Source organism: Medicago truncatula, chromosome 5 (assembly GCF_003473485.1).
Source record: "Medicago truncatula cultivar Jemalong A17 chromosome 5, MtrunA17r5.0-ANR, whole genome shotgun sequence".
In the NCBI taxonomy this organism is placed as follows: domain Eukaryota; kingdom Viridiplantae; phylum Streptophyta; class Magnoliopsida; order Fabales; family Fabaceae; genus Medicago; species Medicago truncatula.
In genome coordinates, this window is record NC_053046.1 from 41,118,684 (window position 1) to 41,132,500 (window position 13,817).

Below are 13,817 nucleotides of genomic sequence, written 5' to 3' on the forward strand. Positions count from 1 at the left end.
TTTCTCATACCATTTATTAAGGATAATTTTGTAAAATAACTCATAATTTCTCTTCCCCACACAATATTAATTATATTTCTTAATACGTGTGAAATGATCAAAACGTCATACATTTTACGACGGAGGGAGTATATTGCAAACGCAACTATAAAGATTAATATCTTAATCTTGTAGACATAAATAGATAGCGAACTCTCCATAGAGTTTTAACGATATTACATGTTCAAGTTTGATTCAAATCCAGATTAAGTTTATCCAATAGCACGTAGTTAGATGAGGAGAAAGTGGTTGCAAGATTTGGACAAAACATTTAGGCACGCACGAAAAAACTAGACAAAAGTAAATAAGTAAATAATTAAATCAAGTACTTCTTTCGATCTTAAATATAAACAACGTTTCAATTTTTAATTTCATTGAATAAATAATGTATATGGTCTATAATAACCACATATATCATTCATTCAATGGGGATGTATCAAGTGAGAGGACATCTTATTGTGAGAGATGAGAGGGTTAAATCATAACCCTTTGATCAATCTTTATTCTTCTCCTTTCATCCTCTAATTCAATCATTAAAAGTTAGAAGGGTTATGATTGATCCAAGGGTTATGATTTAACCCTCTTATCTCTCACAATAAAAACACTCTCATTTAATATGCCCTCTATTCAATGAACCCAAAAAGGAAAAGGTTGTTTATAATTAAGGATCGGATGAAGTATAACTTTACTTGTGTGTTAACAAAGAGGATAAAATACTTAGAATTTTGAGGACCGAGTGTGCCTCCTAAAGAAGTAAGAGAAGAACAATAGAGTTTGTTAATTCATTGATAAAATCTCATAAATGAAGTGCAATGCTTGAAAAGAAAAAGAAGATCTTCTAGGTGACATAACTGCCTAACAGCTAAGATCAATGACTCAACCTTAGCCTTATAGAACTAATTCCCTAGTAACTTATAAACCATGTGATCATTCAGTACAGCAGGGAGCTTGATAGTGCGATTGGGCATGTTGTAGATTGGACTTGCCTCAATAACTTGTTCTTTCTAGGTGTCTTATGTAGTAGTAGGGTGCACGTAACAATACATTCCCCATAAAGAACAACCTTGTCCTTAAGGTTATGGGTAGAGGAAAAGGTTCTCCAATCTTCCTAAGATGTATCATCCGAAGACAATTTGTGCCATTCAACCAACACTTGAGAACGAGTGACTCTATTAGCAACTACTTTCCTTGAGTCTAAGTTGGTCAAAGGTGGTACGAGAGGGTGATTTTCCAATGACTCAGGTGGTAAGATATCATGCGTAATTGGTGAGTTCCCATGGTGAGGTTCGAGGAGAGAACAATGAAACACATCGTTGATTTTTGAATATGAAGGGAGCTCCAATTTGTAAGCCACGAGACCAATTTGTATGTGCGAGACTAAGTCTTAGCCAAATTTTTATAAAGCAATGATAAAATTTCTTTCCGTGAACCGAACATATCGTCACAAGCATTGACAAGAGAAGATCCCTCGATGTAGGAAGGAATGGTAGGTGATGGTTTATCAAACAATACCTGAAAATGGGGTGATTCTCGCATAAGTGTGATGAGAGGTGTTCTAACGTAGTTCTACCCTATGTAGAAAATGAAACCAATGAGAAGGACATTCGTGGGCAAAAGATCTCAAGTATTGTTTGACGATTCTATTAGTAACCTTTATTTGTCTATCAGTTTGGGGATAATACGAAGAACTGATACCAACATTGTTCCGCTCAATTTGAGCAACGCGACCAAAAACGACAAATGAATATCGTGTCACGATACAATGCTATGCTCTTGGGAAGACCATGTATCGTGCACACAATGTTAACAAAGAATGCCACAACCTTGTAAGTTGTGAAGTGTGATGGTAGAGTGTATATGCTTTTGGAAAAGCGATCGACTACCACCACTAAGATGATTGTGTACGCATTGGAAGATGGCAGTCCCGTGATGAAATCTAATGAAATATCCTCCCAAACATTGGCTGGAATGGAATAGGAAGGGGCTATAGAAGACCAACGGGGCTTGGTGTCGTACTTGGTATGTTGACAAATCACACAATTCTTGATAAAACTTTGAATGTCTCTGTGCATGTATTCCTTAAAAAAAATCACAATTCATTAGGATATTGTAAAAATAATGATCCAAACCCAGAGATTAACATTTTAGAAAAAACAAAATAGTAAAAAAGTATTGGTGGCATGAAGTTTTCTTATTCACGTTAAAATATTTAAATATAAAAATGGCATGTCGTTAAGTAATTAAGTTTTTAAAATAAAAAATAATTAACTTTTTAGGGGAAAAATACATGTTGAATATCATGCTGAACAAAATTATACGATACTGCCACTAAATGTTTTATTTATTACGCTAACGCGTGTAAATTATAGAAAATATTTTTTTTATGAAATTTTAATTTTGGTTAAAATTATATGTATTGCTACGAAGCTCGGATACTTCAAAACAGAGACGTACTTGTATCGGATATCGATATTCCACGGATACTCGCGGATACGTATTCACGAAGTATCATAATTAATTATTTTAATTTAAAAAAAAATATTTTATCGGATACATATAAAATACTCTACATATACACAAAGATACTTATAAGATACTTATAGATATGTATGCTAGAAAAGATGAAAGATAAAAAAGTGAGACAATGTTGTAAAAATTCATTAGAGATATGGTTCAATTTTAGATATACATCATTAGAGTTGTTTCTCGATAAACCACTTAAATTTATACTTTTAGTGGATGAAGGTAATCTGAGAGATGTGATCCAATTAATCAACATCAGATAAAATTTGTGTTGTGTTCTTTTAATGATGTTTCTCTCAATATTCCAACATATGAAAATATAATATGGTTTATAAGAATACTTTACGTTTTTTTATTTTATTTTGATCGCAAGTGTTATTTTTAAGAAATTGTGACTTTTATAATAATATAATAATAGGGAGTAATCAATGTTTATTTCCTTCAAGTTTTTTCACTCATATGAGTTTTAGTATAAAAAGTTTGTCAACGTATCTTAGCTGTATCGTATCCTAAATTTTAAAAAAATTCACGTATCCGCGTACTCGTATCATATCGTACCCGCACCCGTATTCGTACCCGGGCTTCATAGATGTATTGATATTTGTGACATCTATACACAATATATAAAGAAAATAGGCCATAATAGGCAGATTTTTTTCTTTTTTCGATTATACTCTTAAGCAAATTTGACTATAAAAATGTTTATATTATATGTGTAATATTTTTTTAGGTGGATTCTAAGGTGAGGGTTCAATTAAGTCCCTCACCATGGAGCACTAGAAAAACACCATTAAATTTAATGAATGGTTAAGATTTGTTAAACATAAAAATGAGAATATCTATATCTTCCCACACATAATCCTACCGTTCTATCTTTTCCATTTCCATCCTTTCCAATTCACCATGCATATTTAGAAGATGTTTGCTGAAAATCAAATGTAATCCGTGATGATAATTAGGGTCAAATATATAGACATTGGCCACACCATGGTGAAATTGAATGAAAACGATGGTGCTTTTTTATTGTGTTTAGAGGTTTAAATTTTCATTTCCGTTAGACCGTTGTCATATGATTAGTGACCATTTTCCACGTTGTTAACGAGTTCAGATCTGCTCCAGTACCTTTATGCTCCAGTTTCCTAGTTCGCTGCCTAGATGTTTGACACGTGCCAAAACAAAATCCAACGGCTGAGAATAAACTTTGAAAAACAGTAATTGTTAAAAAGAAAAACATGAAACACGCTCACGTTTCCTCTGCTCTCTTCTCCATCCCAACCGATTCTTAAATTTTTTTCCAACTCTTGACTATTCTCAATGTTATGATACAGTGTTGAAAGAATTGAATCCAATCACATTTCATTCTCTTCCCAAATTGCCATTCCATTGTCCTCCTTTGGTTTGAATGCTGAAATTGGTGTTTTTAAAATCTATTGCTGAAATTTGTGCTCTTTTGATAACCTGAGCAATAGCTGAAATTTGTGCTCTTTTGATAACCTGAGCAATAAGGTGGGAGGAGTGGAGAGCACTAACGGCAGTGCGACGGAGATGTTACAGAGTAGCGTTTGGGCTGTTGTATAAAATATAGTCCTTTGTTTTTCCTTCTCTCAGTTAAATGGTTTGGGCAAATTGAAAACCTTGTTTGGTTCTGATTTCCAAGGAGGACGATGTTGTAAGACAGAGAGACGGCGCGGCGAAGTGAAGGTTCTTCTAGTGCTGGGTTTGACGGATGTGGAAGGTGCAGACGATGATAAACGCGTAAGGGAGAAGATGTTCAAAGCATAGAGGGAAGAACGTGGGGGAGTAATGATATTGATTTTAATCTGAACCGTTTAAATGTTTTTTGCCATCTGTCACACATCAGTTAAGCTAACTGGGAAACTGGACAAAATGCTAACTGGAGCAGATCCGAACTCGTTGTTGACGGTTGATAATTGCGAGTTAATTGATTGATTCGATGAAAATTAATGGATATTTATTTGGTCTCACCCAGAAAACAAAACCAAACACTATGCATATTCTCAAGTTGGAGAAGATAGACATGGACATGATTATGTGTGGAAAGCTGTGTATGTTCTTGTCCATAATTATGTTCTAGCAAATTCTAACAAAAATTGGTGTATTCAAGGAAAATCCATCAACAAAAGCACATGATTGTATAAATAATCATATGATCGACAATTGAATTTCTTCTCACTATACTTTCTTTTTATTATATTCCTAATTTCCACAAAATCCTTTTTGTTGAGATTACGAATTTAAAGATTGAAGGAATAGAATAAAGGGAAGAAAGGGAGGAAAAAGATAAGTGTGATCCGGTGTGTATACTGTATAATAAGATATATGAATTTAGTTAATCTAATGGCTCTTATTGTTATTCATGGTGGTCCACCGGTGAGGGACTTAACTGAACCCTCACCCTAGAATCCACCATATTTTTAAAGATATTATATTTATTATATTGGTGGTATCATTGATAAATATAAGTATAGTTTGTTAATTACGATATGAAAGTGCAATATATATTATCTATACATATAATTTTAATCAAAATCAAAATTTCATAAAAACCAGCATTTATAATTTATAAGCATTAAGAAGATTGGGCAAACGGACATGTAGTGCTTATGTTAACACTAGTTTAAATAGTAACAATCGTTTTTCAAAAAACAATATAGTTACAATCGTTTTCTAGCAATATAATAAATGTAATACAAATTCTTATCTTTTTCAATAACATAGCATTCTTAAAACCATATTTATTTAATGATATAGCTGGAATAATGAAAAATCCAATAAAAAAAATCATGTATTTTTTTTTTTGAAGAAGCTAAAATAAAATTTATTAAAAACGTAAAGAATTCCATCTAGCACAAGGAATGCTAAGCTAGGATATACAGATAAAAAGTGTGTCGTATATACACGAAACACTATAACAGACATCCATACATCAAATGCAAATTTCTAAAAACAAACCAAAAACAACCTCCATTGAGGGCCCTCGAAACCAATAAAAACTAAAACCACAAAACCACAAGTCTAACCGCCCTCCAAAATAACCATCAAACCTACAAAAACCTGTGCAACCGCACCTTGCTTCTCTTATGCAGCTCAATGCATTTAAGCCCAGGTAAAATCACCACCTAGAAAACACATAGCTCAATTCTTGAAACTACCTAAAAAAAAATCATATATTCTCTTTATATATTGTTCCAAATATCGATATAGTAATCTTCGTGAGTTTAACTCAGCTGATAGGACAATACATAATATATGCAAGGTCCGAAGTTTAAACCCCGATTACAAAAAAAAAAAATATCGATCCTGTAATGACTAATTTTTTACATTAAATCAAAAATATTTGAGCACACATAGATAAATAAAAAATTAAACCAAAAAATAGTTTAATCAAATCATTTAATATCATTTCTCTTTTTTTGACATGCCATTTTTTATATTTAATTATTTGAATGTGAATAACAAAACTTCATTTTTATATATTTATTATAAGGGAACTTCTACGGTACACCTCACAAATTGAGGTGTACCGGTACTCCTGCTTCAAATATTTACAATTTAACGATTATTTTATGAAATAAAGAGTTATTTATCAATATTTATGTTTTATAAGACATCATTTTATAAGAATAAACATCATTTCATTATTTATTCCTTCAAAAAAAAAATCATTTCATTATTTATAAGAATCATATTAAATTTTTAACATTTTTTCATAAAAAATAATATATATTCTTTGTTATATGTAACAAAAATTCAAAAAATGTAAAATTTTATTTCGTCGACACTTTCGGTAACTAAGATCTAATTATTGTAATTGTTAATGATAGAAAACAATTCTTTTTCTTCAAAAGAACAACTCGTTTCAATATAAATTTGATAATTTGGTGTACCGGTACACTCAAATTTTTGAATGCACCATAAAATTTGCCTTATTATAATCTGTTAGAAATCATTGAATAGATTAGATATAAATTGATGTTTGTCACTTCAAATTGTAACAACAATATTTATTATATTTATTTAGTATATATGAAATAATAATAAAAAATCAGCTCAAAATTTTTTATTTCTTTTTATATATTGTTATAGATAAAGATTGCGACATAACTTGTTTTGAACTCCTTTCATATTGATTAAACATTTATTTCTATCTCATATTTATTAAGTTTATTTGGACTTTACTTATTTTTAAGCCAAACTCGTAAACAAAATCAAATGAAATCAAATAATTGAGTTTAAATAGTTAATGAACTTTACAAGAATGAATTGTTGAGATTGATTTGATTCATAGATGAAATAATTCTTTACCATAAAATTTTTACCTCACGATTGAACTTCGGATTACCAAATCCTTTTTTTCATGAAAACCGAAAGGTTAACGCCAAAACAACAAAAACCAAATGAAGTATTTATGCAAGAAAATTGTTTTTTTGACATTGAATACTTCCTATTGACACAAGTAAATGACCAAATTACCTCCACGGTAGTTAACTGCCTCTGGCATATGCGCCGGCAGTTAACTGCCGCTGACTCCTCCAGAGGCAGTATTATGATTTTACGTGTTTCGGTCAAAAAATCAAAATAAATCGAAAATTATTCAGAGTTCTACGAAACTTTACAAACATTTTTGTACATTTTCTTCCTATTATACCCTCATTTTAATCCACCAATAAATTCCTATTTTTTTCACACACTTGATCTTTCCAATAAATTTAATATTTTATTTTTCTCTCATAACAAACTATTGTCCGTTATTAACTTTTTCTCCAACAAAATTTAGTTATCCAAATAGATAGCATTAATTAGTTTTATTAAAAAAATATAAGAGTTATTGACAAAAGGTATAATTGATAAATTGTACTTTTAAAATATTAAAAAGACAGTTAAATAGAAATGAAACTATAAAACGTTAAACAGGAACGGAGAGAGAGTATTTAAGAAACAAACTACCAAATCCTAAAATCAAAAAAAAAAAAAAAAAAAAAAAAAAAAATCAATTCAACAAAAAAACTAATGAATCCTATAGTCTATAGATATTCTAGTTAAGATATTTTATTTTGAATTATGTAACAAACTCGGCATAATATTCTGAATCAAAAAGATAAATACAACTTTAAACAAACCTAAGCTGTTACACACTCTGCTATATTCCAGCAAATCCTTCTCCATAAACCACTCTAAACTCTCTATAAAATACAAAGAGCAAGTCAACCTAGGATTACGAAAGCGACTTCATTAACAATCGCAAAATCAAAACCAAACACTCTGATACAACCACACTCTTCACTCATCTTCATCGTAACATGGCTCCAGAACCTCATCGACGTGACGTCGAAACCTCCGATGAACAACTTGATGAGATTTCCATTGAAAAAGGGTTTGAAGGAAAATCTGTTCCTTCGTGGCAGAAACAGGTTACTGTTAGGGCAATAGTCGTGAGTATCATGCTATCAGTGATGTTCACTTTCATTGTGATGAAGCTGAATCTCACTACTGGGATTATTCCCTCTTTGAATGTTTCGGCTGGGTTGTTAGGGTTCTTCTTTGTCAAGACATGGACCAAGTTGCTTGAGAAAGCGGGTTGGCTTAATCAACCTTTTACCAGGCAGGAGAATACTGTTATTCAAACTTGTGTTGTTGCTGCTAGTGGAATTGCATTCAGTGGTAATTATTTTAATCTACTTGCCCCTTTATGTGTTAAAGTTTTGATTTTTTGTAAAAAGATTTGATTTTTATGTTTGATTTGTGAATTGAATTGAATTGGGGTTACTGGATTGATATGGGTTTCTGGTTTTTTCGATTTGTTGCATTGCTTTGCATGTGTTTTATTGTTTAGTGTTTCATGGGTGGGTGGGTGGGTCCCACTGTCAATAAGATAGTGACCATAACAAAATCTTCTGTTTGTGTTGGTGGTCCCCTTCACCCTTCTTGTTGCTGCTAGTTGAAAAGTATATATTTTTTAATTTAATTTAATTTAATTAGTACTAGTTAATATATTTTTAATGGTATCTATGTTTCTTTGATTCCATCAAGTTTTTTTATAATTTTAAAGCCTGATTGGATACACAACTTAATTAAGTGTTAAAGCATGGTAAGTGATTATGTATAAGTTATTTTTAAAGATAAAGCTATAAGCTGTTTCGATAAGAAAATTTAAAATAAAGTCAAACTATTTTCAATTAAGCTATAAGTTGTCAAAAATAATTTCACATAGTGCTTATATCAATTACAGATTAAGCTTTAAGCTGTTTCTATAAGAAAATTTAAAATAAAGTCAAACTATTTTCAATTAAGCTATAAGCTGTCATAAATAATCTCACAGCTGATATAGTGCTTATATCAATAGATAAGAGTCAAATAAGTCTATCTAAACAGATCTTAACTGAAGGAATGCTGACTGCAAAAAGTCCTTTTCTTAAGTTATCCTAATCATAATTGCTTAAGAATTAGTAATTTAAACATGACATCTAATACTATATAAACATATATGTTAGTAATACCATAGAGTTTGAATATTTTGAAGTTTTTTGTCATGCCAACTTGCTCTTTTACCCTTGAGAAATGTTTTGTTAACTAAAACTTACGATCTAGTAGTACTACCTCAGTGGACTTTCATAATTTTTAAGTTGCAATTACTTCAATTCGATTCAATGTGGATTTTCATTGGAATGAGTGGAACCTCAATTTCTATTTCGACTCTGAGTTGGATAAATGTTTTATGCTCTAATAGTTAATTGCAGTTCTGATACAATGACCTCATTTGTTGTTGACAAATCTTTTACTTATTTGCTTGTGTAGGTGGGTTTGGTAGCTACTTGTTTGGAATGAGTCCAACTATTGCAAAACAAATTCCAGAAGCTGGCACTGCCAATGATGTTAAGAGTCTTGGTTTAGGATGGATGATTGCATTTCTATTTGTTGTCAGCTTTCTTGGTCTCTTTTCAGTGGTTCCACTCCGAAAGGTACACTAACTCGTTGCATCAACTAATCAAACAATGTATTGTATCTTTTCTATGAATAACAGTATTTTAAAAATCGAATCAGATGGTTCAACTAGTTGAACCCTGAACCAGCAACATCTACAGTTTGATTGCGGTTTCGTCCTGGTTCAATCAATTAAAAACAATTGAACATGACTTGGAAACCTCCCTGCTGTGATGTTTGAATCAATTTTTAAAACATGGGATGACTCCAAGTTCTTTGGTTATTGCATGTTGAATTGACATTTAGTTTTAATGTTCCTTGTTGCAGATTATGATTGTTGACTTCAAATTGACATATCCAAGTGGTACCGCAACAGCTCATCTTATCAACAGTTTCCATACATCAGAAGGTGCCAAACTAGCAAAGAAGCAAGTAAAAGCACTGGGAAAGTTCTTCTCCTTCAGCTTCTTGTGGGGTTTCTTCCAATGGTTTTTCGCTGCTGGTGATTCTTGTGGATTTACAAACTTTCCCACATTTGGTCTAGAAGCCTATCAAAGGAAGTAAGTGACCCGCCTTTATTTTATTAATGATAGAATTAAAAAAGGAATTAACAAAGGATGCATTTGGATTATAAACTATACAGTATAAAAGCAACCGAAACCTCTATGTTCTCAATTATGGTGATAGGATGATGAGTTAGCAACTTTTTAGAAAATATTGCTGTTATAAAATAGATTAATATGTGTTTTAGTTCCTTTTCTTTTATTTAACATTTATTATTTATTTATGTACATAACAGGTTCTACTTTGATTTTTCTGCTACCTATGTGGGGGTTGGGATGATATGTCCATATATAATCAATATTTCGCTGTTGATTGGTGGAGTTCTTTCTTGGGGTGTCATGTGGCCTCTCATTGGTGCTAAAAAAGGAGATTGGTTCCCTGCCGATCTCAAAGAAAGCAGCTTACATGGTCTTCAAGGTTACAGGGTATGTTGTCTTTCTACATTTCAATTTTTTATTTATTTAAATTGTAGGCGAAAATCTACTATTTTGACAAATACTCCACTTTTGTAAGTATAATTTGAAATTGATATGGAAAAATAGTAGTTTCTCATTGGATATCATCGTAAAACATAGTTAATTAGATTGAAACAAGTACAAAACTGGAATTTGGACATTTTCTGATGCAATAGATTTTTTCGATGTGACTGGTTGGTAATGTATTCTTTTGGTATTTTTCTAATTGTATTCTCTTTAAACTACAGGTTTTCATAGGCATAGCAATGATTCTTGGTGATGGTCTATACAACTTTGTGAAAGTTCTTGGCACAACTCTTATAGGTTTGTATAAACAATTGAAGAAAAAAGACAAAGGAGCACAGTCTGAGGATCCAAATGCTCCTCTCCCACCTACACTTTCATTCGATGACAAGCGCAGAACGGAGATGTTCCTCAAAGATCAAATCCCCTCCTGGTTTGCTATCGCAGGCTATGTCATAATTGCAATAATCTCAATCATTACCATCCCCCACATTTTCCACCAGCTAAAGTGGTATCACATCATTTGTATTTACATCATTGCACCCGCACTAGCCTTTTGCAATGCCTATGGTTGTGGACTAACAGATTGGTCCCTTGCATCGACCTATGGAAAATTAGCCATCTTCATTATCGGTGCTTGGGCGGGTCCAGCCAACGGCGGTATCCTAGCCAGTTTAGCAGCATGTGGTGTCATGATGAACATTGTTTCAACAGCTTCTGATCTGATGCAAGACTTCAAAACAGGTTACATGACACTGGCTTCGCCGAAATCCATGTTTGTGAGCCAAGTTATTGGAACTGCTATCGGCTGTGTTGTATCGCCTTGTGTTTTCTGGCTATTCTACCATGCTTTTGGTACTCTTGGTCAACCTGGTTCAGCATACCCTGCGCCTTATGCACTTGTTTATCGAAACATAGCAATACTAGGTGTGGATGGATTCTCAGCTCTGCCGAAAAACTGCCTCGTACTTTGCATCATATTTTTCACCGGTGCCATAATTATTAATTTTGTTCGTGACTTGGTTGGAAAGAAATACGCCAAGTATATTCCTGTTCCTATGGCTATGGCGATACCATTTTACATTGGAAGCTACTTTGCTATTGATATGTGTGTTGGAAGCTTGATATTGTTTATTTGGCAGAAGCTTGATAGGGCCAAGGCTGATGCATTCGCATCAGCTGTTGCTTCTGGTCTGATTTGCGGAGATGGAATTTGGTCACTTCCTAGCTCTTTTCTTGCTCTTGCTGGAGTGCAGCCACCTATTTGTATGAAATTCTTGTCTAGAGCAGCAAATGCTAAGGTTGATGGCTTCTTAGAATCTTAAAGTTGACCTGTTGGATCTCAGACACAACAATGGAAAACAATTCACAACCTACTGTACATACAACAGCTCAAAGGCAACCAGTTAACGCCATTTCACAACCATCTGCTGCACAGAAAAAACAAGCTTCAACCAACTCCAAATCACAAACAATTGTAAGGTGCAACCAAGTCACAAGCATATGCATCTGCTCAACCATCAGTGGACACAGACAAAAGTCAGAAACTTGAAGACCTTTATGGAGTTTTAAGGCTATTGTTATTTTGATTATTTGAAATGATGTAATTTGATGATTTGGTGTCATTTTGATGAATGTTTATGCAATTGAAAACCTATTCTTTTATACCTTTTTATGAATGCTTATGTTAATGAGAACCTATGGTTATATATACCTTTTGAATTGATCTTAACCTTTTGAGTAATGATTACTTCCTTCGTCTTAAATTATAAATCGTTTTTGCTCATTTTGCACGTATTAAAAAATGTAATTTATTTTGAATGAGAAAAATATATTGAGTTGTGTTACAAAGTCTTTCTTATGAGAAAGAGAAAAATAAATTAAAGAATTGAAAGGAAAGAGTAATAAGTAAGAGTAAAGTAGAAAAAATATATTGAGTTGTTTTACAAAGTTGTTTTTAATTGACATTGTAAAGTGGCTTACTCCCTCCGCCTCAATTATAAAATTTATATAAAAAAAAAAAAAAAAAAACATTTTTCCCTAAATTTTAAGCAAAGAACTTAGTTTGACCAATTTAATTGTTCCAAAAATACCCTTATTTTGTTTAGTTATGTTTTCCAAAACACCTCATTTACCATAAAATTGTTTACCACTATGATTCTTAATATGATATTGAGAATCGAACTTGGTTTTGGCAAGATCATGGCACTATTTCTTTGCCACCAAAGCAAGAGCCAAAAACATGTCATAAATTGGTAGAATATACAGTAGTATATATTCTAGAAGCTTTTAACGCTTTAGAGTATATATTGCATGCTTTTATTTTTTATTTTTTATTTTTTGGGGTGAGGGACCAATTAAGTCCCTCATCGGTGTACCACTTTATTCCACCGTCAGATTAAACAAGCCTACGTGATCTAATTTTTTACCACCATATTTGATCCAAATTATTTCTCCCTCTACCAGTTGATCTCGCTATCCAGTTTCCATTGCCCGCACTTTTTCTTCTCTCACTGTTATGTTTATGAATGCTTGCACACAATAACCCTTCAAATAATCAGTTTACACCCTTGTTTTATATGTTTTCAAAGCTTGTCAATATCATTCATTACTGCTCCCTGAGTTGTAAGACGAATTTACAGTCATAAGTCCAAAGAGGATATCAATAACACAAAGCCCTCAATAAATTTGACCATTGAAGCACCTTGTGAATAAAATCGATGTCAAGAGAGAAATGGAAAAGGAATCATATGCGGATATTATGTAGTATTTAAATTGTAAACAAACTGTAATTAAATTGGGATATAGTTTTGATAAAAATGGTAGCTTTACCCCTCAAAATTGCTAAACACCCTAAGCTGAAGAAACTTCAATATCAAACCTGCACAATATTAAATCAAAGTACGAGTTAAAATTTATTGTGAAGTTAAGGATTGTGCAATTATGGGTTTGTTAATTTTTTTTTGTTTTGAGTTGTTAATGATTTTGGTTTTCATCAGGGCATGAAAGGGAACGTGAACACAGAGAAGAGAAGACATGACATGGAGCAAAGATCCAGTGTGGTAATAAGTAATGAAATCTTGTAGACGTATTTAATCTAACGGTGAAATTAAGTGGTTCACTGGTGAGTCCCTCACCCTAAAATCCACCATTTTTTGCTGTTGAATGTATTTCCCTTTTTTTTTAACGGAAAAGTTGAATAATTTTATAGATGATAGATATGAGTACAAATGATACTATACCCACCGGATATGAAATAAAACAAACTAA

The 13,817-nt window shown here is 32.3% G+C and overlaps 1 protein-coding gene across 1 annotated transcript; it reads left to right on the plus strand.

The window, feature by feature from the left end:
• Positions 1-7,687: 7,687 nt before the first annotated feature.
• Positions 7,688-12,212, plus strand: LOC11431502 (probable metal-nicotianamine transporter YSL7). Its single transcript, XM_003617391.4, has 5 exons — positions 7,688-8,244; positions 9,379-9,542; positions 9,832-10,064; positions 10,304-10,493; positions 10,772-12,212. The coding sequence occupies exons 1-5, from the start codon at positions 7,884-7,886 to the stop codon at positions 11,870-11,872; spliced, it is 2,049 nt and encodes a 682-aa protein (XP_003617439.2). The 5' UTR covers positions 7,688-7,883; the 3' UTR covers positions 11,873-12,212.
• The last annotated feature ends 1,605 nt before the right edge of the window (positions 12,213-13,817 follow it).